The sequence below is a fragment of the Nelumbo lutea genome, chromosome 6 (genome assembly GCF_056320005.1).
Source record: "Nelumbo lutea isolate HS-2025 chromosome 6, American lotus-T2T, whole genome shotgun sequence".
Classification (NCBI taxonomy): Eukaryota; Viridiplantae; Streptophyta; class Magnoliopsida; order Proteales; family Nelumbonaceae; genus Nelumbo; species Nelumbo lutea.
The window spans coordinates 22,662,655-22,690,288 of record NC_142689.1 but is presented as its reverse complement, the minus strand read 5'-3'; the positions used below and the strand labels follow the sequence as shown (position 1 = coordinate 22,690,288).

The 27,634-nt window shown below is 35.1% G+C and overlaps 1 protein-coding gene across 1 annotated transcript; it reads right to left on the bottom strand.

Annotated features, from left to right (window-relative positions):
- Window positions 1-48: 48 nt before the first annotated feature.
- LOC148847910 (agamous-like MADS-box protein MADS3) lies at window positions 49-24,931 on the bottom strand. The gene is made up of 8 exons (XM_088952485.1): window positions 24,162-24,931; window positions 3,400-3,478; window positions 2,009-2,070; window positions 1,767-1,866; window positions 1,448-1,489; window positions 728-769; window positions 489-622; window positions 49-359 (listed from the first exon to the last, which is right to left on the bottom strand). The coding sequence occupies exons 1-8, from the start codon at window positions 24,341-24,343 to the stop codon at window positions 272-274; spliced, it is 729 nt and encodes a 242-aa protein (XP_088808611.1). The 5' UTR covers window positions 24,344-24,931; the 3' UTR covers window positions 49-271.
- Window positions 24,932-27,634: the final 2,703 nt, after the last annotated feature.

The following is a 27,634-nucleotide window of genomic DNA, read 5'->3' as shown; positions in this document are numbered from 1 at the left end:
CTAGCTATTGGCTGGCAGTGTGTCATCTAATCTTTTATTACATCTGTATAACACCGTTAAATATATATATATATATATGAGAGAGAAACGTGCAAAAGCAGTCAATCCAGGACGCTCAGAGCCCTACCAAGCATGCAAGAGCTGTCCTAAAATTATATAAGCATATCCAAATATGTGTTTAATATATAGCAAATGTAGTAAGTTAATAACTTTAACACATCCAGTTGCAGCAGGTAGACCTTTGTCTTATGTCTGTTTTGTTCAATTTAGCTCAGAGAACCCATCCTTGAATGAAGTTACCCTCGCCGGCTACGCTTCTGGCGATGGTTGCTCCCTCCGGTGGAACATAGTGGTGGTACCTGTTCCAATTAAAATTGCCTTGAATAAAATTCTCATCTTATATATAGTAGTTTACTATTGATATATTGATATAAGAGAGAGAGAGAGAGAGAGAGAGAGAGAGAGAGAGAGAGAGAGAGAGAGAGTACCCTATTTGCAAGGTGGGCTCGCAGTCCATGGTATTGGATTGAGAAGACTGCGCTGAGAAGGTATTACCAACTAGAGCAGTAGAGTCCCATGACGCTTGGATGGCTCTAAAAGAACCTTGCCCTTCCGCCTCAAGCTGACAAACAGAAACAACACAAGACAGAAATCAGCTTAACAACAAAGAGAAATCGACAGATACTACAATGAATGCTGATTGCTGACTACAGTTGAAGCGAGAGACCTTATTTTTGAGCTGCTTATTAATGTCGCCGAGATGACGCTCCTGCCAGTGTAGATCGAAAACCTCATAATTAAGCTTCATATTATTATACCGAAAAAGAAAAATTATTAGCTGTTATAATGCTCTCACTCTCCACATACATTGACGTGCTCCCTCTCTCTCTCTCTCTCTCTCTCTCTCTCTACAGATAAGAGTTTGATGAAATGCTTGCAAGGTGGGGATGCTGAGGACAAAGCGAGTCAGTGGATGAGGCAACACAGGGATGGACGAAGATAAATGTTGATGGTGGCTTTGTGAAGCCAAGAAATCTTTTTGCATGTAGCAAAGATTTATCGTGGTTTGGGTGCCCTTTACACGCAAACCCCTATTTCTCAGTCTGTCTTTCTAATGTTGAACACTAGAAACAACTACAATATATACAGGACCCAAGTAAGCAAAACGGGTTTGGTCTGTACAGCAGGCACTCCGCCCAAGCCCTCCAAATCCACCACAAACCTCAATGAATTTTCCCCCTTTGGGTTCTTCACCACCCATGTCAGGTCAGGTCACACAAAAAAAATAAAAAAAGGAATATGTAATAACAATTCCGCAAAGATTGAAGGAAGCTTAAAAAATCCAAATAAGAAATTGACGACAATGGAATAAGCAATTCATATTTTGCTACCCACCACGATAAATGCAAAAATATCAGACACTTTTTTGTTCCCCAGGATGACATACCTTACGGCGGAGTTCCTCCATTTCTTCCATCATTATTTGTGTCTGCATTTTGACAACTAACCGTAAGAACATATATCATCACCAAAGGAGTTGTTTTGCGCATTTAATATTTTAAGTTTAAAATGGATGATGGAGACGGTAGCTCTGGTTATGACATATCTTCAGCAAAACTGAATACAAGAGGTAGGAGTTTCAATCTATAAGAGAAACATAAGAGAATCATGGCAAATAGAAATTTTCACTCTTGAAGCAGTACCCTACATGCATGCAAAAACTTCGGTATATATAAGCTGAAATATACTGAAATCCATGCAAGTACCTTCCGTTGCCTAGCTGCTGAGAGGGCTCCTTCAAGCTGTTTCTCAAGATTTTGCAACTCCTTCACACTAAGTGGCCCAAGATCTTCTCCAAGCAAATGCCTTACAATTTACAAAATATAATACGAATCAGGATATTAGTGCTTCAAACAAGATTGTAGTAAAATCTGTAATTGGATTTTTATAACGGTATTAAAAAGTATGTGCAGTGGCTCTAATGGTGGTGGCTTAGTTATTAATCTACCTCTGTGCGCGCTGCAGAGATTCATATTTTGACTTCAACCTCGAGACCTCTTGATACCAGCTCTGCATTGATCAACAAAAAGAGAAAAAAGAAAAGAGAACAAGGGAGAAAATAGAAGAGAAAAAAGAATAAGTTAAATTACCACGAATCTTTGATCTTCTACTTCAAAGTACTAATGTTATGTCAACTCTTTTAAAAAGGATCTACTATCAATTTGCAGGAATGTTAAAAATCAATCTTATTCTCAAATTGATATGATGTTAATTTGAATTGTTAAGCACATTACCATAGATAAGAAATAACTTGTCTGTAAGATTTTTTCTTCAAAAATCAGGTCAAATTTTGTATGACTTGATGAATGTTAGATTACACAATGATAGAAAGAAGGAAAAAAAAATTCTTGACGGCTTCAGAAAAGATTCCATCCTTCACTATATCAGTCATTTTTGGGTATTTCTAAGGCCAATTCTTTCCCCATCCAGTGTGTATTTAATCTAGTTAGGTACTTTTCTTTTCTTGATAATTGAATTATAATTTCATTAATCAGAGAATATAAGCTGTTGCAAGCATCCCTTGGAGGGGTGCAAGGTGCAGCCTCTCCTAGACATTACAGTGAAAACAGAATACACCAGAAAAAGTTAGACTTGTGCAGAATAGCTCTTCCCTAAATACCCCTTGTTTGGCAAGACAGTCAGCAAAAGCATTTTCTGGACTCTAATTGTCATATGTCAAATTAACCATTTAAATATTTTCATGAAATCCCTATAGCTTCAAATAATTGAATCAGGGTTTTGCAACAAATCTACAATCACCTTAGAATCCCCTTCAATCAGTAACTTCTCTATCCCAAATTGATTGGCAATCTGAGCTTAACTACATACTTTCAATAATAAGATCAGCAAATTTTAACATGCAAAATTTCCATTGGCATTTGATGATTAATTGGACATGATTTTCAAATGCAGGATTTTCGTGATCAACTCTTGCAGATCCCTAATGTTCAAATTCTGCACTCTGATAATGAGACAATATTCTAGTAAATTCTGCACGGTTAATGAACGGTAGCTTGATTTTCCTAAAAGTGAACACTGCGATATTTGTGCTAGGGGCCTAATTATGTGACTACAAGGAACAATTTAGTCCAACTCTTTTTTCGGTGGAAGCATTAAAAAAAAGTTAATTAAATGTGTTCTAATTCCACATGGTCTATTGGAAACTAAGTACGACAATAAACTTATAAAAGATGTATCATGTGAATATAAGAAAGAAACCCAAACAATGTGCAAACAACTAAAATAGCATATAAATAGTACTCATCAAAATCAAAATCGTGGTATCTGTCAACACAAAATTGCCCTCATATGTCAATCAAGAACATATCCAACAGAAACCTGTGTTTCACGATCAGCAGCATTGGCGTCTTGAGGAGTGTAACAGCATCGTTGGTAACGCTCGAGGGTTCTGTTCATGCTGAATGAAAAAAAAAAAAATTGTTGGTAAATAGATTAAAATTATAGAACATGAACTATACTTACATTTCTCATTAAGGATTAGGAGGTAATAAGCAAGGAGGAAAAAATCAATTTAATTTGAAGAATCAAGTTCCTCATATTCTTAAGAATAAGGTAATTGTGTTGAAGGGTCAAATTAATTAGTTTTGAGCTGGGATTTGGAGGTTTTGGCCAGTTTGTTTATATACCTATGAGTGGGATTTTTTTATGGCTTTTCTTTCTAATATATATATATATATATATATTTAAATTTATTAGTTTTTTTTTTAAATCATGCTTCATTTCCTCTTTCTAATAAAATTTTCTTCTTAATTTACTATTAGAAAAAAATAGAAAAAAAAAAGAAAGAGTAAGAGATGGGCCAACTGAACCAAAAAGGGACAACAACCCTAACTAACCAACTGGATGATCAGCCGACCCAGATCAACAAAAGTGAGCTTGGATTTCCTCACAGAATTAGTTCTCACACCCACCTTACATGCAGTTGCACATCAGAAATATCTCCATACATGGGGAGATGCTCCCATTGCACGCTGCAAGGGCTGTGAGGAGGAAATCTAGATTCAACAAAAACAGGTAGAAGCAAAATTCAAGCCACATGACCAATCACCCAACCAAAATAACACAGCCCAAGACATACAATAGATGAGTCTATACATGATTTACCATTGTTAAGGCATGAGAGGTGTACGTCTGGAGGCACACTTCCAGGCGAGGTGGCCCCAAAACACCTTGAGGCATGGGCTAGAGGCATACACCTCATATGCTTTTTTCAAGAGGCATATGCCTCATGTGCACCATGCACACCTCATATAAAAAGACAAAAAGAAAAAAAAAGAAAAAAAGGAAAGGAAAAGAAAAAGAGAAAAGAGAAAAAAAGAAAAGAAAAGAAAAGGGAAAAAGAGACAAGGAGAAAGAAAGTGAGTCAGAGAGGAAGAAAGCCTCATAAACACAAAGAGGCTTGAGAGGAGAAGGATGAAGAGGAAGAAGATGAAAGAAGATCTCATTTTCCTTTAGTTTTAATAAAAATCTTTTATATTAAAAAGAATGAAAACCATCTCCCCCTTGTTGGGAAGACCACCTCCCTCACTTGAAGGAGAAGGATCATTCACAATAATTGGTTGGTTTCTCTATGAATCATGACGCATAAGGGGGAACTTACCAATAAAAGAAGATTTCACAATCCCCAAGCAACAAGTCCTTATAAATAGGGAGCCCTATTAAGAAGGGGACACACATGATAGATTTCCTAAGAAACCCTAGCAACCCCTCAAGAGCTTTACCTTATACCAGAAGGTCGGTATTCCCTTACATCAGGAAGGCTATCTCAACAACACTACCCCCTACAACTTTAATAAGAAAAGCCTCACCAAATTAGTGTGGCGAATAGGTAGCTTTCCACTCCAGATTTTATGTATCTACATCCACAAAACCACCATGGCCATCTCCATGCTCCTTAAAAAGTTGCCCAGCATAATGTGTGTAACGACTCACCAATATTTCTGATAACTCTTTGCTCTGACTACAAGAGAGACAACACCACTGCAAGACAAGCTTCTAGTTGTTGAATTGGTGCGACCCAGACATAAGAAATCTTACTACATCCAATTCAAATTCTAGAATGTAGAGCCAACAGCTTCGGTCAAGGATCTAGTACTCGGTTTTAAACAATAGTTCTAGCATCTTTCCAATTTTGGTTACAACCATTGCAAAACTCTCCAACTAGGTATCTACCAAGGAAAACACCTCTCTCAATCACCCCTGCCCCTTCAGTCACAATCCTGTTATCCCCGTTCACCACTCTCACTGATGCATCTTTTAATACATACATACACACATATATATATATATATATATATATATATATATATATATATATATATTAAAAATCTATATCTATTTTAAGGACAAGATGTCTATCTATAATGATATTATATATATATATATATATATATATATATATATATATATATATATATATATATATATATATATATTAAAAACCTATATCTATTTTAGTGACAAGATGTCTATCTATAATGATACTATGATATTCAGTCTCTTTGTATCAGTGTTGGTATGATTGTTATTCGATTTATTAAGCAGTTTAAGTTCTTATTTGGGTGTCATATTTATGAGTTACTTATGAGTTTGCCTCAATTCTAAAGCAATGAGGAGTTGCATCGTTTTAGCTTTTGAGTTTAAATTGAAGTTGAATAAAGGAATCACATGTGCCTTCTAACTATTACAACTTTCTCTTGATAAAGTTCAGAAAAATTTTAGCCTCTATGATATGCTCATTGCAATTAAATATTTAGATAAGTATTAATGGAATAAATTCAAAGTTATCTATAAGATTATGATCTTATTTTTTTCCTCCCTTCTCTCTATTTTTTCTAACTGACCACACCAAACGGACCAAACTGATTATATCGATTCTAGTTTTGTGAATTTGTCCTAATTAATTAATAATTGGTTAGATTTTGGTTCTTGTTTGTAATATATAAAGGTTACATAGCTTTTTTTTATAATATTTTATGTCTAAAAGGGTAAATTGTTTATGAAAAATGGTAAGATAAAATTTATTCAAAAAGAAAGAAAATTATACAAGAGGTTTACAAAAACCGAAACCCTAAAGAAGCCCAAAACGAATCATCTACAACCCGAGCCCAGAGCTCAAGGGCCACAAAACAACACAATAAGCACCAGAGAGGAGATCTGAAACCAAAATCCTCAACCTAGCCTAAAAACTCAAAGCCTAATAGACCTCCAAATAAAGAAAGAGCATACAAACACTCAATTAACAGCCCAAGCTATTTCTTCTTCTATCTCTTCTACCCCTTTCCCTGATGCAACGGGCTCCTCGAGGAGGAGGGGTAACAACTAGTAGATCATAGCAATCCCTTAATAGTTTGGATTTCCTATTTCCGATAGACAGAACTGACGAAGTAGAAGACACGCCTGACCAATAACTTTTTGTCTCCAAATCTGACTCCGGTTCAGAGCTCCTTGCAGACTGAATATTTTGAACCTTTACATCACGAACGAAAGAGGAATTGATCCAGTATCGCAACTGAGGCTCTTGCTCCGCAGAGATGGATACCCCCAGAAACTTCCCCAAATTCAAAAATTTCTCCACTTGACTTTCATCGATTTCCCGCTCCAAACAACCTTCTTTCTCTTGTGAATCCATCCCAGCCTCCCGCACCAAAACCTCCTCTAGGTTGGAATTGCCTCTCTCTAGAGGAGGGCTAACCGGCTCATCTTCACTAAACTCAGGCCTGGGTGAAGACTCATGGTGAGTAAAGAAGTCATTTGCTGATTGTGGAGGCTTCTTAATTCCCTTCAGCCTTTGCCAAATTGAATTGAGAGGGACGACTGCATACAGGGACTAAGGCACTAGGGGCTTTGTTGGATTTTAATCTCATAAGAGATTAAATCCAATAGGTTTGATTGATCAATTACATGAGAAGTTGCACTTGCACACTTGATTGAAAAAACAATTTTTCTTTTACAAAACCTAGTTTTGAACTTGTCCCACATTGGAAAATTATAAGTTTTGTTTTTAGTATTTCAATAGGAGCTGATTTATACTCTTTAGAATTAGTAGAGGTGCACTTTGCTCGCACTTCGCATGGCTTGCGATGGGTGGCTTTGGTTTTGGTGCGTTGCTGACCGTTGATGAGATCAACAGTCACGATTCGATCGGGTGTGATCAAGAGGCACAATTCAAAGTTAACAGTCACTAACTGTTAACTACTTTTTAAACAGTCACAATGTTTGAAATTGTGACTGTTCAATGTGCCTTCTCTAAACCAGCACCTACCTTTTCCTCATACCTCTTCACAAATTATTTAAGGAGCATGAATCAGACTCCAAAACACACAATTTTGAAATTCACTCTCTCTCTCTCTCTCTCAGCCTGATCTACTACAGTCTCACAGAAGGTTTCTTTGGAGACTCTTCAACTTTGCTGGTTACAGATTCTCGCCCAAGGCTTTGTTGTATCCTAGGAACGAAATTGCCTATAACCCAACAACAAACTCAGTGAAACTGAGTGAGGGCAAATTACGTTCTAAAGACAGTGTCTTCAGACGCGCCTCAGAGTTTCTCCTCCAAAGTTACATTGATCCCATCTTCTCCAATAGGCTTTACCATTGAAACGGCCACATCCAGCCCAACATTAACTTGGCTTTCAGTCAGGTTAAAAGATGTAATCAGGTTGACTCGTAGACGTCTACCAACACCCCAACTCGAAAAAATATTTGCTTCCACCCGCCCTCCTACGAAGAGCGGGAAACTCTTAAATTTTGAAACGCACTGACTATCGGGCTGCGAAGAACGACAATTCTAGTTTCTCTAGCGGCTGGTCCTCCATTGAAACCATCTCCATCGTCGTGCCTGTCAAACTCTACATTGCAACATCCGTCCTTCCTTCCGCCATGAACGGACTTTGAAGATCGACCCCTACAACAACGTCCTCTGGTGCTGGCAGCCCTTGCAACACTTCCACTATCTCCTTCTCTTTCCCCTGTCACTGGAAGTTGATGAGGATTCCTTCTCTTCTTTTGTTTGCGGTGTTCTCTCAAGGGAAAACTAGTAGAATCATGTCTAAAAGGGTAAATTTGATAGACAATTTAAAAACACTTGATTTATTAACATATAAACAATTTACTACTTATATTAAGGTTATATTATCGTAAATAAAGTTTTAAGTTGCTATTAACATAAATACTTTTAAATGTTAGCTTAATTGGGTCAAATGTCCGATTCTCCCAATTAATAATGGGGACAGTTTTTAGGTCTATGATTTCGTTCCAATTAATAATTGGTTGGGGACAAACACTACTTGTTCTCAGCCCTACACACCACATTTACCATACTAGGAAGTTTCCTTCCCATCCTACATTTTTCAGGGACAAGGTGATTCTCCTAAAAGGTTGCCTTGCCACTAGGGATGAGCATGGGTAGGTTTGGTTCGGTTTCAAGGTAGAACCTAGACCCTACTCTATAGGGGTTGGTTCCAAACTTTTGAAATCAAAACTACCCTATCAAGATTACTTCCAGGCCCACCTGGGATATGCTCTTTCTTTACCCCCCCCCCCCCCAAAAAAAAAAAAAAAAATTTAAAATTAAAATTAAAAATAAAAAAACAAAAAAACAAAAAAGAGAAGAAAAAGAAAAGAAACATGTTCTTTAAAAGCTTGACTTTCTTTACCCCCCCTCCCCCATCAAGGTTTGGTGGTTGTGATGTATTCGGGTCCAACAGGTTTAGGAGATTCAGTCAAGGGAGAAATCATGACACTTCTACAAGGATTGACATTAGCACAACAACATGGCCATAGAGATTTGGATGTTGAAGGTGATTCACAACTAGAAATTAATGTTAGTGCAAAGAAATTAAATACAAACTTCAGCTGGGTGAGAAGAACTGCAAACGGAGTAGCAGATTCATTAGCTAAACAAGGGGTTGGTGGGCAAAGTATTTTCTAGGCAGACTTGTAAACGGTGTTATTGATGGGTATTGGAATCAGCCAACAATTGTAGTAAGTTTAAATCTTTAATTATTAATGAAACCTTTTTTATAGTAGTAGTAGTAATAATAATAATAATAGTAATAATAATAATAATAATAATAATAATAATAATAATAATAATAATAATAATAATAATAATAATAATATAGTTCAAGACTTATCATTATAATTTAAATTTATAAACATGACCTTTTACATTACTTATTATAAATGTTCAAATATTAAAATAAAGAAAATGATCAAATAACTTAAGTGACTCGATGGTCAAATGATATTGTGGTCTCCGTAAGCATGAGTACTTGATTTTAAATCTTCATATCCTCAAAGTATTTTGGGATTTATTTCAAGGCTTATTCCACCAAGGTCATTTCTCTAGGTCGGTTCAACCCTTCAAGTAGGGTAATCCCATAGTCTAGGGGTGCAATGGAGCTAAGCCAAGCCAAACTTTTGCATGTGCTGGCTCGGTTCAACTAAAATACAATTAGGCTCAAGTTCAAGTTCAAGTTTGGCTTGAACGCTCAAAATATATGATATAATTTTCATAATATATAATATATTCTTATATTATATATAGAATATAAAACATCTTATATATAAAAAACATCTTTGTAACATATGTTATAAAATATATTTTTATATTATATAATATATGTATGTATGTATATGTTATTTGAACAAACTTTTTATTGTTTAAGCTTGAATTTAAATATCGAATCAAGCTTACCTTAAGATTCAAACTCAAACTGAGCCTAACCAAACTCAACCCTAAATTATTCGCATTCGCTTAGAACTTGATTCAATTGCAGCCCTACCCTAGAACCTAGAACCAACCTAGGTAGGAGTCAATTCCAAGAATTTGGAACCAGACTCTACCCATTAAAAGATTGGGTAAGGTCAGTTCAAGGCTGATTCCAGCCATTCAGTTCTGGATAGAACCTACTCATTTGTTCACCCCTACTTGTCACCTATGTAACTATTTAAGTGACAACTTAATAAAGGTGACAACTCAATTGGTAGGGTCTCTAGCTGATTGTAGTAGTGGATACTTTGGATTGAATCACACCTTCACCGGTGTACCTCCTTGGTGTATTAGTGATCTGATTATTTACTATCATTATCATCATTATAAATTATCTTGTGCAAAACATGTGCATACTTATTAGTGAATAGAAAAACTCTTATGCACAACTTAAATAATTATTGTTCATATAAGGACATAGATACCCTATTTAAACACTATAGTCTCCAACATCCCCCCCCCCCTCAAACATGGCATAAGTGTTAATCATATGACAGAAAAAAAAAACAAAAAAGAACTTCCTCACGTGAAATATTTATCCGTTCTGTTCTGACATAAATAAGATTATAAGTTATATTATAAATTATAACGACCTAATTGTTTCACTATTATATCATTGGTTTTCATGGTCAACACCTAACTCCTTAGGAAGAGACTTGATTCATAATATCTCAGGATACCATGAGTCATTGCCCTATTTTCTGCCTCAACACTGAAATGTGCTACCACAAACTATTTTTGTTTCTCCAAGAAACCAATTTCCACCAACAAGAGTGACAAATCTTGAAACATAACATAACCATCAATGAATAAAACCAGCCTAATCAATATTTATGTATGCCTCAATCATCATATGCTCTTGATTAACAAATTGGATTCCCCTACCAAAAGGACTCTTCAAGTCACATAGAACCCTTTTGCAGAATCCAAGTGTGTATATGTGAGAGCATGATGAACTGACTGATCACACCTATAACATAAGTTTGACTGTGTCATATACTAGGTGGTATATGTAGATAGTCCCGTTCTTTTGGGTATTTTGTACTTGCTCTTTGACAGTTGATTCTTTTTTTATTTTTTCTATTTGATGTACTTGGGCTGGGTTATGATGGGTCTGACTGTGATGACAGGCACTTGGTAACAAAATTGACAATCTCGTCATTAGGTGGGAGATAAACTGAATAGCTAGAAGTTATTTATTTATTTGCTTTTTCAAAAGATGAAATCCTATTTTGACATGCTTAGCTATTATAGAACATGGGATTAGTGTAGAAGTTTTTTCTTCTTATGAGGAGTTGTTTGTTAGCCTTGCAAGACGATGGACCTTATGGGAAGACAGCCTCTCTCATTTCCGCCTCACAGCTTTGCAGGATGATGGCTCACTCTTTTCAGTCTTGTGGATTCTTTGGTCTTCGCCTCATGGATCCATGACCTCGTGGCTTCATGAGATGGTGGCATCACAACCTCGCGGGATGGTGGCCTCGTGGCCTCGCAACATTGTTGGCCTTACACCTTGCTGATCCCCGGCCTCACCAATGTATCACCGACCTCGCATCCCTTGACATTCCTTGAGCTCGCAACCTTTGAAATTTGGGGGTAGCTTCGTGACTTTGTGACAAGATAACTAATCAGTCTAGGTACTTACAATGATTGGAGTATTGGAAGTTGAACCCTCACTCTCTTCTATTTATTGTGTTCAGCATTTACGTGGAAAGTATGAGCAAGGAGTGTGACAGCTACTGGAAATTGGTGTAAACAAGGAAACACCAAGTCATCTTCTATAATAAAGAAGAAAGGGAAGTGGAAATTTATCCCATCTCTTTGTTGTGCTTATTCTTTAGTACAAATCAGAGAGTTTGTAACCCCACCTTTGAAAAGGAATAGTGGAAGTTTTCTAGACCAGTGTTTCGTGGTTTTTCTATTCATGTTATCATAAAGGCTTTCCACATTAAAATTTTCTGTGTGTACTGGTTAAGTATCTGTTTCTGTTTCCTTTTTCATTTCCATCTATTTCCTCCTTCACCACTCTAGATTTTCACAATTTTTGGGATCCTCCCGTGATCCCAACAATCAGTTTGTAAGGTACGTAGGTAATCCAGGAAAATCTAGCATCCGGGAAGGTCAGACTTTAGGTCCAATTGGATGGCGGGACTCCAGTGGAGCTGAATTGTTTTGGGAGGTTGGAAATCGGTAAGGTTGTTGTAGGCTGGATGGTAGAAGAAAATGCAGGTATATGGAAATATAGCCACACCAAAGATAAACTAGATCGCTAGTGGTAATGAAGAACATTTAGTCCAAAGGGTTTGAAACTTTGAATAGCAGCAAATGATCCAGTAGATCTATGGTAATGTATGTGGTCCAACGGGAAGTGGAGTATTTTGCATTCTACTCTTCCAGAATAGAGGATTAAGGGTGTAGTGGGGTTTGAAATGTGCACAGGAAGGTTTTTAAGTTTATATAATGCATTGTTGGCTCTGTATAAATCTCGATTATGTATTCATCGGCTGTTTTTTATTTTTTATTTATTTTTTGTTGTAAAGAGAAGTTTTATTGAAAAGGAGAAAAGGAAAAAGGAGCAAGGCAAGTTAAACATGATTGACTTGGAGCAGCCTTATCCTATCTGGTTTATGTTTTGGATCTATGACCTATGACCATTCCAAAATTATAGTTTAAAGTTTAGTCTTGTTGAGTTTTTAACCAAAGGATGTAAATCAACTTATAAGGTGGCCTGACTGTTCTATTGGCTATGCTGTTAGATTGTGGCAATGAGTTTCAAAACTTCAATTTCTGTTCTTTTAGGGTTTCTGATACTGTGATTGCATATTAGGATCATATAATGGTTTAGCTCACTAAAAGTTCACAATGCAAGTTACAGATGAAATAGTACAACAAAATATTCCTAGAATCTTTTTCATCACGTAATCTTCTTTTGCATGGAGAAGAAAAAACTAACTGAAATAAAAGAAACAATTAAGCAATCTAAAGGCCACTTTACATGTTTGAACTCAGAAACAAAACTATTCTTGGATGAATTAAGATTTGTCTAGCTTCTAATAAAACTAGAGATTTGGAATACTCATTAATGACGTCCACCTCATAAAATAACCTGAAAATTCCAACAGGGATAATAATAACCAACTACTTACTAGACGAAATTGGACATACTACTTGTTTAGATTCAACGAGCAGATGAATGAAATCCAACGGTTAAGTCTTTTTTTCATGATCTTATCTATCAAAGGACAAAGGACCTTTCCATTGACAAGCTAAACCACATTCAAAGAACCAACTTTTAACTTGGGGAATGGGATTTTACTATGACGCCGGAAAGACATGAAACGGGAAGAACTTATAGCCAATCAACCAGCATCATTCATAGTAATTAGCAATCAGATAGCTTTAATCAAAATTCACAGATGGTTTTGATTGATCAAAGTCTTTCTCGTATCATTTCTTTTCCGGCATCATAATTTTTTTCCTAAACGGAATATATTGTTATAGAATTAGCAATTGCAAGACGTTGTCAAAAACAAGGTTTTAAAACCGAATCGGATGACAAACCAGTCAGGGGTCCAGTTTCCAAGTCGAACAGTCCGACTGTTCAAAATGAATGGATGACCCATTCTGACAAAAAATAAAAATAAATAAAAAATGACCAAAACCGTTGTATGGTTCGAATGATTTGACTGCCCGGATCAGCGATTTACTGACCAAATCAACAGTTTTTAACGAAATTACGGTTCTGGGGTAAAATGGAACCGATCACTGGACTGGTTCCTGGTTTTTCCAGTCCGACCATATGGTCAGGTTCGCTTTTGAAAACCATGGTCAAGAATAAAAGGTTCCAACTTCTTTGATGCCAAACTCATGCCAACTTCTTTGATGCCAAACTCATAGCTACAAATTACCAACAATAATATTTGGATTCACATGACTATTTCATGATTATTTGATAATCACAAATAGAATTTCCAATTTCAATTTTAGCTTATTTTATCACAAAATATCCAAAGTATTTTTTCCTTTACATTTTAGGCTAATGTTTACCAATTTCTTCCTTTTCAAAGACTTTGTGATAACGTTTTCCAAATGTCAAATTAACATCACATTTGTGAAATTAATGAAAGGATAAAATTCTGAATTAACCTGAAATTAAATGTTTAATGTGAGAAAAATGCCAACAAATATATGCATTATTTTGTTCTACAAGTAAATTTTCACCAATGTAAAGCACAAGCTGATTTTTCTATCACCCTGATATCTTCCTCAATAACATGTATAGAAATACCACAGAATCAATTAATGCCCATTCATTCAAATTCTCAATGGAACTTTCCTCAGTTCACAAATTTAAATAGGTGAACTGATGGATTTCTAGTAATGGCTGATAAATATATCATATTCCATTAGAACATGTCAAAAATTATCTTTTGAGTTCTTCTTATTTCTCAATTTTTCTCACAGACAGTTAATAACCCTTCATTTTTTTGTATTTGACCAATCAAATGAATTCTCATGAATACAACCTGATTGGCCACCTCTTTTCTGATACTGGTTGATTGGCTGTAACTTCTTCCATATCATTTCTCTATCATAGTTTTCCCAAAGCCATATTACATGATAAAAAGATAAAGTTAATCATCAGGTAAAACTATTTAAACCTTTCACTTCAAATTTGAATTGATTTTCTTTTAGAAATATAATTTGTCTGGGTAAAAACCAAAGTTGTCAAGGTGTCACCTAGGCGACTAGAGGGCGCCTCGCCCAAACGCCTTGACTTTTAGCAATTAGGCGCCCTTTTGGGCGACTAGGCACCCGCCTAGGCGATTAAGTGCCCGCCTAGGCGACAAAAATGACAAGCTGGGTGCTTTTTATAATATCATTTATATTGTTGTATCTTATTAATATATATGTTAATACATTTTAGTATATGCTATATATATATATATATCAATTATATTTTGTTTTAATGTTTTACTATTGAAATTTAAAAGATCAAAAGGTTTTGAGAAGAGAAAAAAAAAAGAAAGAAAGAAAAAAAAGAAAAGAAAAGAAAGGGGAAAGAAACAATAGAATAATAAAGTTATTTTTTTTCTATTCTCTCTAATTAAATAAAACAGAAACTCCATCCTTGTTTTTTCTTCCATTTTACTTTCCATCTTTAATATTTATCATATAAAGTTAATAACCTTCTTTAGCTACTAATTAATTTGAATTTTCTCTATTAAATACTTATTATAGTAGTATTATTTTTGAAAATAATGAAATTAATATATGCAAAAGATTTTTATCTTTTAGATGTGATGATTTGCCACATTTTTAGAGGAAATTTAATGTTCTTAATAAAGATCATTGCTATTTTTCAATTAACATACATGTTGAATGGTATATAAAATTATGAAACTAGCCAAAAGTCAGTTTTCATATTATAAAATTTTTATTGCCTAGGCGACTAGGCGACTAGGCGACCCAATGTCACACATAATCGCCTAGATGCCTTGAAAACTATGGTAAAAATCTTATTATTATTATTATTATTGTTATTATTATTATTGTTATTGTTATTATTATTATTATTTCTAAAATTTTTATTATAGCATTTACTTTTCTACTACTTTTATTTTATAAGTTTACTGCATTTATGATATCAGATAATGTCATATGTAAACCTTCAAACCAGATACTTGAATCATCGAACAATTGCCTTCCCTAAGTTTCAATATTGGTTTGACCTTTAAAAAGTAGAAAAAAAAATGAAACACATGAACCTTAATTTTTTCAATAAAAAAGGCCATTATCCAATGTTTGTCCCAACTATCTATATGGGGTATTGGGAGGGTTGGATACAATTCTATCCTTTCTTGTTTATTTTTTATTTTATTTTGGCACAAAGTGGCTGCTCTTAGACTTGAACTTGAGCTCTCACACTTGCCAGCTTATGATTACCATTACACCTAGTAATGGTGCCTAATGTTTATCTCAATATTTAACTGAATATGTTGTATGTGGTGTGCATAAACCCAAGAATAGGAGAGCAAATATAAACATTTGCAGTAGTTTATATAGCAAATATAAACACCTAGAAACTTCTTTCATTTCTCTTTCTTTTGGTCTTGTTTCTTTAATATTAACTAAACCGATCAAACCATGGTAAAAATCCTTTTCTATTTGTTTTTGTTCAATAGGTTTTATGGGTGCTTTCTTAAAGATTATAATGCCTGTTCTTTTTTTGGATTTTGAGAGGGGGGAAAAGTTGGTCAATGAGATTTTCATTTCCATTGACCACATTACCCATGCTATTTTTTCATATTTATGTGGGGTTCACAGAAAATTTATTTTCCTTGGGTATCATTTACCCCCAAGTGGGTAAATAACTTTTCCACATGAGGGGAAAGTTGCCAACACTTGGATGGGATAAACCTGCTCCTTTTAATAATGGCTCTTTATGGTTAAAATGGTCATTTTCTTATTTACCCGAGAAACAAAAGAACATGGGTAAATGCACTTAATGAGCAAGTATTTACTGGGAAACACTTACGGGATAAGTGCATTTACCCTTCCTGAAAATCGAATGGAGCCTTAGAGATATTTTCTTGAGACTATATTTCAAAAGAAAAGTTATTCTAAGGTAAGAGACTCGAGTAAATTTTGTGGTAGAGCTTTTTCTTGGACCATGCAAAGTGAAGGAAAAATAATTGTATTGGATTAGTTAAGTACAATTATTTCTAATTCAAAACTTACTAAATGCCTTTATGGTTGGATTTAATCAATTAATTAATTAACCGTAGAAGTTAATTTTAATTATATTTCTAATAGCATAGCATTTATGCTAAACGTAGACTTGCTGGTTGATACCTAAAACGAACCCCAGTTTTCTCAATCAATCATCCTAAGTTTACTTGTAACCCTCTAATGGTAGCAGTCATCCACCAGTTTAGATCTCCTACCCACACCCATCCGTGTACAGCGTACATTGAAAACATCTCGCATATTTGCATGTTACCAATGGGGAGATATTCCCAATGTACAGCAGTAGTATCATGTAGGTAAGGTTCTTGTGGGTAGGAGATCTGAATCGGTCCTCCACACAAGCTGAACCGACCATAATCATTATAATTTATATTTTTTAAATATACTTTTACATTACTTATTATTAAATTGAAGAAACAAGATCAAATCACTTAAGTGACTCAATGGTCAAGTAAGACCATGGTTTTTGTAACCATGACTGTTTGGATTTAAATCTTCACATCCTCGAAGGCTTTTGAGATTTATTTCAAGGAAAGTTTGGTTGCAAGGCCAATTCAACCAAGGCCGATTCTTCAGGTCAGTTTGAATAGGATAAACCCCTAGACACTAGAACTGACCTAGGTGGGGATTAGTTCCAAATTAATTTGGAATCATACTCTACCCAGTAACAGAATGGACAATGTTGTTGTCGATTCCATTCAGTTGCAAGTAGAACCTACCCATTTGCTCACCCCTAGGAATTACAGTCTCCTACATAGAAAATAATGGAGAATGTCTTTTGAAATTAATATGTGCATATAATAAGGATTATGTTGAATTTCAAAGCAAACCCTGAGGAGAAATTGCAGAAATAAGAAAGATAAAAAAGATTAAAACATTTAACCAAGAAATCTGAGTTAATTATAGTTAAAAGAGGACTTCTCTCTCCCTCTCTCTCTTTTGATAAATGTGCCCTTTTCTCTTTTTATTTTAATTAAAGTTTTTATGTACTACTAAAAAATTAGGAACTCTCTTATATCCAACAGGATATAGAGAAGATATACAAGCAACTTAAAGGCTGACTGAACACTAAGTTTGTGATACACTAATAGATCAGAATTGAAAAGGAATAAATATACCTTCATACAAGTAAATCCATCACTACCAGAAAAAACAAAAAAAGTGAGTCCATCTTTTCTCTAAAATTTCATAGAAATGAAAGGAAAAAATCTCTTGTTCCCTAAAAAATTTATAACTACACCTACTTTCTAGAAGGGCAACAAACTACCAACCTTTTGCACACTTCTGGTTCAGATGGATAAAAATACATTCATATGGAATAAAAGAAAGTAAAATCAAATAATAGCAAGTAAACTGTTACCTGCAAAATATCTGCATAGTAATTGGGAATAATAAAACAAAACTCTCCATATTGTTGAATGTCATTAAACGTGCATCTCCAGAATAAATCCAAGATACTGAACTTTTTTTTTTTAATCAATAGTAAACTTTGATCAAGATAAAAAAAAAAAAAAAGGATGAAAAACATGGCCAAGTGAAACAAGATAAGTTCAACCAGCATAAATACAGCCAAATGAGAAATCTTGATGATAACTAAGAAGTTACAAGGATAAATTAGATAAACCAAAGACAAGAAAAAAGAGTATAGTTTGGGGAATTGCTCAATCCAAGTGTAGCAACTAACTTAAATTAAAAGGACTTTCTCAACTTCACCTTTCACATCTTTCCTTCTATTATTATTGTCTTTCACTCTTTGAAATGCATATTTTTTAGGGAAAATTCCTGATTACTACCCTGTATTTTGTGTCTAGTGCCACTTTGGTCCACAAACTTTAAAACGCGACAATTCAATACTTGAACTTTCAAAACAAGACAATGTAGTACCTGCCATTAATCAACAGTTAAACAACTATTAAGTGATATTTGAAAAGGACACAAATGTCCTTTGAGTGTCATTTAATTTTCTCTATCAACCATCTAAACTTTGACAAAAAATTAACAGTCTCAAATCCTTGCCTCTTCTATTCAAGAAAGTTGGGGTCACCAGAACGCCTAATCAAATGTAACCCCAACTTTCTTAAGTGGAAGAAGCAAGGATTTGAGTCTATTAATTTTTTGTCAACGTTTAGATGGTCGATAAAGAAAATTAAATGACACTTGAAGGGAATTTGTGTCATTTTTAAATGTCACTTAACAATAGGTTAAGTGCTGATTAATGGCGGGTATTGGAATGACACGTTTTGAAAGTTTGGGTCTGAATTGTTGCATTTTAAAGTTCGTAGACCAAAGTGGCACTAAACACAAAGTACAGGGTAGTAATCAGGAATTTTCCCTATTTTTTATGACAAAAATAATATAATCCCATTGCATGTCTGACTGATCCACCTAGACTTAACAGAACCAGGTTCTTAAAGATCACCAAGATCTTGAGCATTATGGCAAAAAGTCTTCATGAGATGAGCATAGGAACGGTTTTATCTCTTCTTTTTTTTTTTTTTACCATACAAAGAAGGACTAATACATGGATTTTATAGTAATGTTTCAGTCTCTTTCCGGATATGGCACCCATATTCAGATATCCAGTTATCATAGAATTTGTGGATATTCTGTCGCAGATGTTGTATGAAAAGAAAGAATTTTCTTGCTGCTTAAAATATTATATAAAAGTATTAAAATGTCGGTCTTTTTTCAAACTAAATGGCATAGTAAAAGAGTAGCATGATCCTCATACCTATAGAATTTGTTTTGGCCGTAAATAAAAATTGAGAGAAGATTGGTGTATTATCTGATGAACTTAGTATGGATGACTTGCCAATGTTTGGGATGGGTATGGATATTCTTGTTTATTAATGCCCCGAAGGCAAATATGCAATTGTTTGTATGCGGCTGCAAATATTTGAAACAAACTTTGCACTGTAACCATATGAAGTGGATGCACCATATTAATGGTGAGTCATAATTGGAATTATCTATTCTTCCCTCTGAGATGACTCATCTCAGAGCTCGGCACAATTGGTTGATAAGCAATGACCAACCCACCTAAAAACTTCAATTAGGTTATGAAGCTTTAGTTTATATCCGTAACGAAATTCTAAGGCAGAAAGAAGACATCATAATATCATGCAAGATCCAACATAAAGGCTTATACAAAAGGAAATTCTCAATTTATATATTCTTGTTAAATTACAGTTAACTAATAGTACTAGTTGGTTAAGTTTGTAATCAACTTTGAGTTTATTAATTTAGCTTTAAGTTGGCTTAGATCAGCTTTAACAAACATGGTCAGTGATGAGCAAACGTTTTTTCTAGGCATGTGATATTCCTTCTTTAAATTAGTAGAATTCCCAATCCTTGCATGCCCAGAAACAAAGTAATCTTCTGCAATTGAATTAGTACAACTTCTAAGAAAGATACAGACAAACATAATTAGCATTCTTCTTCTGTGGAAAGGAAATTCTTTTCTGATGCACCCATGGAAATTTTATGAGCATGCACGAAAAAAAAAATCATCAACATAAATTCAAGATAGTTACTAATAGAATGGTTCAATAGCAGCAGTACATTAATTATGTGCACGATTGGAGTGACTGATTAACAATAGACTTAAAGATATTACTTGATAATAGTTAGATATAAACGTCCAAAAGCATGTGATCTAGCAATCAGAGCACACCAAAATATGATATTTCCGCAAACATAGTAAAGAAATAACAAGAACAGTGATACAAATATCTTGATAGGAGAAGTTAATGGCTTAACGTAATATAACTTGTTGTTTTCCACTTGAAAAAAAGCACCTCACTAATCCTGCTATAAATTAATGGAAATTTTCTCATGTTCTTCATTTGAAAAAAAAACACCTATTTTAATACTATAAAACAAAGTTATCTCATGTAAATTTTCTGGATCTCTCCACCATATCTCTAATGAGATTACAGGATGTGTATTACTATAGACCACAAATGAATTCAACTTGCTTCACCTTGCATTTTGTATATTTGTATCCATAAGTTTATTATAGAACATGATGATATCTTCAATGGCCCTGTCTGGTGATGTGTATATACATTTGGCATTAGGAATCATATATAGACAGCGTTTATATCCAAGGGCTAATCAAGATTTAGGTTAGCTCATTAGGAACATCTTAGAGGGCAGGAATATTTTAATATCGCTTGAGTTCTAAATGTCTTTGTTTATGTTAGCTCATTTGGCACTTCCATATTTCTTCCGCAACACAGAAAACCTTCCTACGATAAAATCGTGCCCATTAGGTTCTTTTTCATATTTAGTCCATTGCCCAAATACTTTCTAAAATGGTTTTTATACATCTATTGCTGACTCCTTCATTAAAAAATATATATATATATATTGTTGAGAACTCTATCAAAGAAGAAATGATTTTTTAAAAAGACAAAACACAATACTTGCTTCTTTTATTTTTGCTTTTATGTTTCCAACAACATGATTATAGAGAGCTCATAACATAAAGAAATTATAAAGGTTTTTTTGTTCCTAATTAATAAAATATAAAATATTGCACTAACATAAAAATGGGGTTTGTGCCAGATTTATTATTTAATGGACATAACCTTATAAATCAGGAAAATTAGTGTAAAGAATTTTTTTGCATTATCTTTAGTTGACATGAGGAATTAGGATAACACCATTTTGATAATTTTCTAAATACCCAAAATTATCATATATCGATTGGGGAAGAATACATATCCGCAACACTCAAATAAAAATTACGTATTTGTTTATGTGCATTTTTTTACATGTCTATTTTTATGCGCATCAATTTTATTGATACACAGACCAACTGAGAAAATAAGTTAAAGATTTTGAACTTTGATTCAATGTACCAAGTATAATAGTTTTGAGTTTAGACACCGAATTGAGAAATATTGGAGACATGTAAAATACATACGCAAATTGACTGATCAGCAACAAGGCACAAAAGCTTAACACGTAATAGGAACTCAAAAACCAAAATTACGCATAAAGCGATAAACTAAATGAAATTGGAAAAAAATCAAGGCATTAACCACTAAATGAAAGAAAAGATTGGGCACGTGGGGAGAGGGTAAGTAATAAGTAAAGAAGCTAAAAGGGCGCAAATTGAATGGTTTAATCGAAATCCTAGGTTCATCCATCTCGTACACCCTTTATTTACTACGGGACAAGAACTTCTCTACAACATTTTCAACCATTGCTAGTTTATAGTCTTGTAGCTTGGTTTTGGTTCTTCAATACATCACCTTAATAAGCATATGCTTTGGCAAGATCATAGAACTTCCAAGGTATAATGCATTTGGTTAATGGAAATAAAAGCTTCAAACCAGGTTTGGCTTGTTCGAACTCGTCATACTGGAGAAACATGGGTTGTTTGTCCCAGTGGTCACCTTAACCCAATGATCCTGCAGCTTCTGGAATGGATTCAGCTGACCTCAAAATCTCAAATGAAACATTCAATGATAAATCGCCACGAGATGAAAGTCACTGGGCTTTATTGCACCCAAAAACGTAATAGTTGAAAAGAGATAATAAGGGATTTAGATGTCTAAAACATGGCAGATATTCCCACCAAATATGATGAGGGAATGTAAATGACATTCCCATTCCCTCTGATAAAGAATGCAGAAAAAGATAGGTGCCACCACCATCACTCAACACGCATACAAGAAAAAGCGAAGTATAGGAAAAACCTAAAATGAATGAAATAATCATCAATTAGAGAGAGAGAGAGAGAGAGAGAGAGCAGCTAATCTGAATCTAGGGCTTTGCTAGTTAGACTTGGATCACAAATCACAACAATGACAGAATATGATAATACTGATAAATGAAATGAAAAGGCCCATTTTCTCTAAAATAGTTAAACAATGTATAAACAAAACATCGATTTACCATGATCATGAAACATATCTGAGATAGAAACCCAGCAATCATCTAGTTTAATTTTTTTTTTCTAAACATCCATATAACAGCGCAGTTCAATTCAGTTTTATTTATATTATTTTGTCTTATGCTCCATATATGCTGGCATCTCCTGCTTATATGCAGTCTTTACCGCGTTATACAATCCGAGTCACGATTTTCCCTTCCTCATTGTAGTTTTACTTTATTTTGAAAAACTTTGTCGCATATCACCTGAAAAGTAAAAGAAAATGAAACGAAGGACTTATCTACCATTTTATGCAATCTGATGAGACTCGCTTCCGTCCTCCCTAGTGTAATTTATCCAAAATCTACAAACGTTCTATCTTTTCATATAAAAACGGGGGAAAAACCTAAATTAAAGTTTCAGACCTAACTAATAAGCGTGGCTCTTAAGTTAATGTGAAGCAACACATCAATAATGTTTATGGCTTAGGGAAAGATGTGCTCAGTGCTCCAGTCTGACCGCTCCCAGTAACTTGAGTTCATGAAATATAAAAAAGAGCAAAACTTTCTTCAATATCCAAGAATCTAATTCCTAAAGCCAAATAAAGGAATACTTGCACAAACAAAACAAGGAGCTAAATAAACCAATAGAAAACGAAAGGAAAACAATAAATACAAGGGAGGATTGATTTTCAGAGTCCTGCTGGAGAGAGGGGTGAGAAAAAGGACGGAAAGTCGAGGGTAAGAGAGAGAAATTAACCAATGGTCGGATGAAAGGATGAAAGACCTAGAATTGAATCTCATCGACGTAAGAGTATATTGATTGTGCTACCAAATTTCAGCGCTGCAACCAGGCTTCATCTAGAGAAAAACAGAAGGCAGAAAGGTAGTAAGTTCTTTTCTTTTTTTTTTTTTTTTTTAAACGGAAACGTCGTTATCAAAAAATATTTTTGTATTGTTTCGAGTTCATTCCGGGTTCTCCATTAAGCTGCAGCTGAACCAGAGGATCTCTTGATCCTGGACCGAGCGCCGATTTGAGTTTCTCGTAACATCCTCAACTCTTTTTTCCCATCCGTACGCGTTAACGCGAGGGAAAAGCTCGTACGGCGAACCGCATAGAGAAGAAAACCGGAAGAAAGAGGAAGGAAACGCAGACGAGAGTCAACAAAGGACAGTGAAACGTGTCTAGATGACACTGGTAGACCTCACCTTCCTCGGTAAAGAAAGATAACTAATAGTCTGCGAAAACTATAATTTCTGCCGGAATGTTAGAATCAAGAAAAAGCGGAGAGGGACGATCAGATTTTTTATTTAGTGCACTCTTCACAATGAGTATTGACCAGAACTGCAGAACAGGTGGTGCAAGTTCATAACTTCAGAAGATTTTCCTTTGCAATCATAGAATTACAGAATTGAAGGAAAAATAAAAAATAAAAGAGAAAAAGGAACAAAACGAAACAAGAAAAAATCGAAACGGAAGCTAGAAGGAAATAAGCAAACACAATCCAAAAAAGTCATAGATCGATCAAGTAATCAAAGAGATCCATCGCTATAAAAGCAAAACATCATTTTCTTTCACAGGAACAAAATAGAAGAAAAAAATGAAGCTCCATACAAGGATATCAAACAAGAGAGAGGGAGAAAGAGAGAGAGAGGAGTTGAGTTGATCGTACCCGGCGCTTCCGAACTCATAGAGCTTGCCGCGGCTGGAGAAGATGATGAGCGCAACTTCAGCGTCGCAGAGCACAGAAAGCTCGTAAGCCTTCTTGAGCAGACCGTTCCTCCGTTTGGAAAACGTCACCTGGCGGTTGATCTTGTTCTCGATCCTCTTAAGCTCTACTCGTCCTCTTCCCATCTCTCACCTCTCTCTCTCTCTCTCTCACTCTCTCTCTAGGTTCTGAACAACAGCAATGCCGACCACCGGGTCGATCCCGAATAAAGAAAAGGAACAAATAGCACGAGAAAGAGAGCGACAGACTTGAATTGCCTCTCTCTCTCTCTCTCTCTCTCTATATATATATATATATAGAAATATATATCAGATATCTCTTTCCGCACTGTCTGCTGGTGTGCGCGTGCGTGTTTTTACGGCAAGAAGGTAAGGTTGGGGGTAAATGGAATGGTAAGACTGCGTTTGCTTGGTTAGTGTATAGAGAGGAAGAGCGATTTATGGAAAAGAGAGGAAGCGAGAAAAAGCTGATGAGCAATAGCAACTGATAATTCCTTCTACTAAAAATGGGGAGATTTCTCTACTAATGGGATGTGGACGAGAAGCTACCCACTCTCGACTTGCCCCAAATTATACACCCACTTGCTTACTTGGATCCTCTCTTGTAATAAAATGGAAATCTGTAACTTCTCCTTTCTCTTATTCTTTTTTTCTTTTCTCGTTAATATATATTTTCTCCTCCTTTCGTTTAATTCTTTTCTTTTCTTCTCTCTCTCTCTCTCTATGTAAATAAGATCTTAAAGGTACAGGAGAGAGAGAGAAAGAATGGAACGAAGTAGCAGTAGGTGATTAATTGTGTGGTGGAGGTGTCAGGAAACGTGTCGAGCGTCGTACGTAAGGCTCGCTTGTCAAATGATCCAATCTATCTATCATACACTCGGTCTCGGGGGTCCGTCCCTCGTCCTTCTTCCTCAACAACATCCCTCGCTTATTATTTTCTTTTTTTTTTTTTACCTTCGCGAGTGACACCGTCTGGTCGTCTCGTTGCTCGTTGGTCTCGGCATCTGTGTTTATCTTATCTCGCAATAACCAGTACAGCCCTTTTTCTTTCTTGATATTGACGTCCATGTCCCTTCGGTAGGACACCGTTGGAGTTGGATGGGATTTGCATTGGAGCTTCTTACCGATACTTTACTTCAGTTAACGTGTCGTCGGTGTCGGGTAGTTGTTTTGTCCCAAACGTTTAATAACAGCTTCATTTAATACCAAATTTACATTTTACGGGGCTCGCTAGGTTTGCCTTTTTCCCCTGGAGGCTACGGTCAGAGATGACGAACTCTGATGAGTGATGGCCAGGCTATCAGCCTATCACTTAAAGTGAGTACTGAAGTTCAGTTTGGTGGGAAACGGGAATGAATTCCACCCTCACATAACAAATTAACAATGTTATGTGGCCTTAACTCAAGCCATCTCTAGCTAGGGTTGTCACCTGTAACATACCGTCCCCGTAGTTAAATGGACCTGGACCGTATTACCATCACATCATTTACCAATGTCCATTCCACTTCACCATATGGTCCCTTTCGTCACATCGTCTTCACCACCACGGTGGTGGCGGTAGAGTAGAAATCAGGTACTCCAGTTTGAGTACCGCTGGGATTAAACCATGAAATCATGGCGTTCGATGCATTTTTGCCTTCAATTCGTTGTGGTGATTCGTTTCATAAATCTGCTCCGAAATAATTTGAAAAAAAACTTGAAAGAAAAATTTTATAGTGATTAGTGGTAGTATGGACCTGATGCATATTCAGCATTTTACAGGTTTTCTTTATTGTATACTTTGTGTTTGGGATTTAGGGTTTTTTTGTGAGTTTATAATTCAATATTTCTTCACCATTATTAATTACATATTGAATTTCTGCCCCTCCTACACCCGCGGATATAGGTTATAAGTCAAAGCATGTAAATTTATGTGTTCTTGTTTACTTGTTTTTCTTTATTTCTGTTTTATTTTCATTTAGGTTTCATTTGAATCTGTTTTTCATAACAAACTGGTATTAGAGCCCTATTTTTTGTTTGGTTCTTGTAATGTCACCAGTGAAATTTGATATTGAAAAGTTTGATGGTAGCATCAATTTTAGTATTTGGCAAGTCAAGATGCATGCCATTTTGGAACAAAACAGATTATACAAAGCTCTGTATGGGAAGGAAAAGAAACATGCAAGTATGTGTGATGAAGAATGAGAGGAGTTAAACTTTAGAGCCCTAATCATGATTTAGTTACTACAATCAAACAAAATCTCTTGCTAATAAGCTCTACTTAAAGCAACAACTATTCATGTTTCGAATGGATGAAGGTACACCTATCAAATCTCATATTGATGAACTTAACTCTATTGTCATGGATTTACAAAATATTTATGTTAAGGTTGAAGATGAAGACTAAACCCTTTTATTACTTTGTTCTTTACCACCCTCATATAAGTTTTTTAAAGAGTCTCTCATCTATGAAAGAGACACCATTAGTACAGACAATGTTAACAAATAATCTCTCTTTAAAGAAGTGATTGATAAAAACCGACTATAAATAGGGATGATAGTCAGGACTCTGAATATCTTGCAATAGAGAGGTTTAAGGATAAGGGCTCAAATAGTAAACCGAAGTCTAAATCAAAATTTAGGCATAAGAACTTGGCCTGCAACTATTATCACAAGAAATGGCACATTAAGTCATAATGTTATAAGTTGAAAAAACAAAAACCATAATGAATATAAGAAAAATAATAACTCTACAGAGGTTGGTGTAACTGAGGATGAGAATGTTGATGTTCTTTTAGTGACAAATGACAAGATCAGATCGAAGGATGAATGGATTCTGAATTCAGGTTGTTCCTACCATATGTGTTCCAACAGAACTGGTTCTCCACCTATGAATTTATTAATGGTGGAGTTGTATTGATGGGTAACAATGCCTCCTGTAAAACTGTGGGAAAATGAACAATTCGAATAAAAATGCATGATGTTGTGAGAACATTGATAAATGTACAACATGTACCTGACTTAAAAAGAAAAATATTATCTCTCTTGGCACTCTAGATGCTAATGGGTATAAGTATTCAGCTGAAAGTAGAGTTCTAAAAGTCAGCAATGGTGCTTTTGTTGTGATGAAAGACATGAGGATAGGAAATCTACATATGGTACAGGGTACTATTATCATAGGTTTAGTTGTAAGTTCTACATTATCCCTATTTGAGTTTGATACCACCAAGTTATGGCACATAAGGCTAGGATATATGATTGAAAGATGACTGATTGTATTAAGTAGGAGAGGTCTTCTTTGTGATGAAAGTACAGGAAGCTTAACTTCTATGAACATTGTGTTTTCGGGAAGCAAAAAAGAATCAGCTTCAATATAGCCGTTCATAGGACAAAGTGCACTTTGGATTATGTTCATTCAAATTTATGGGGACCTTCACA

Excerpts from the sequence above, each read along its gene's own strand:
- LOC148847910 (XM_088952485.1), bottom strand. The coding sequence starts at position 24,343 with ATGGGAAGAGGACGAGTAGAGCTTAAGAGGATCGAGAACAAGATCAAC. Across the intron at positions 3,479-24,161 it reads TATGAGTTCGGAAGCGCCGG|CATGAACAGAACCCTCGAGC; the intron begins GTACGATCAACT and ends TTTTTCATTCAG. Across the intron at positions 360-488 it reads GAGCCCACCTTGCAAATAGG|GTACCACCACTATGTTCCAC; the intron begins GTACTCTCTCTC and ends TAATTGGAACAG.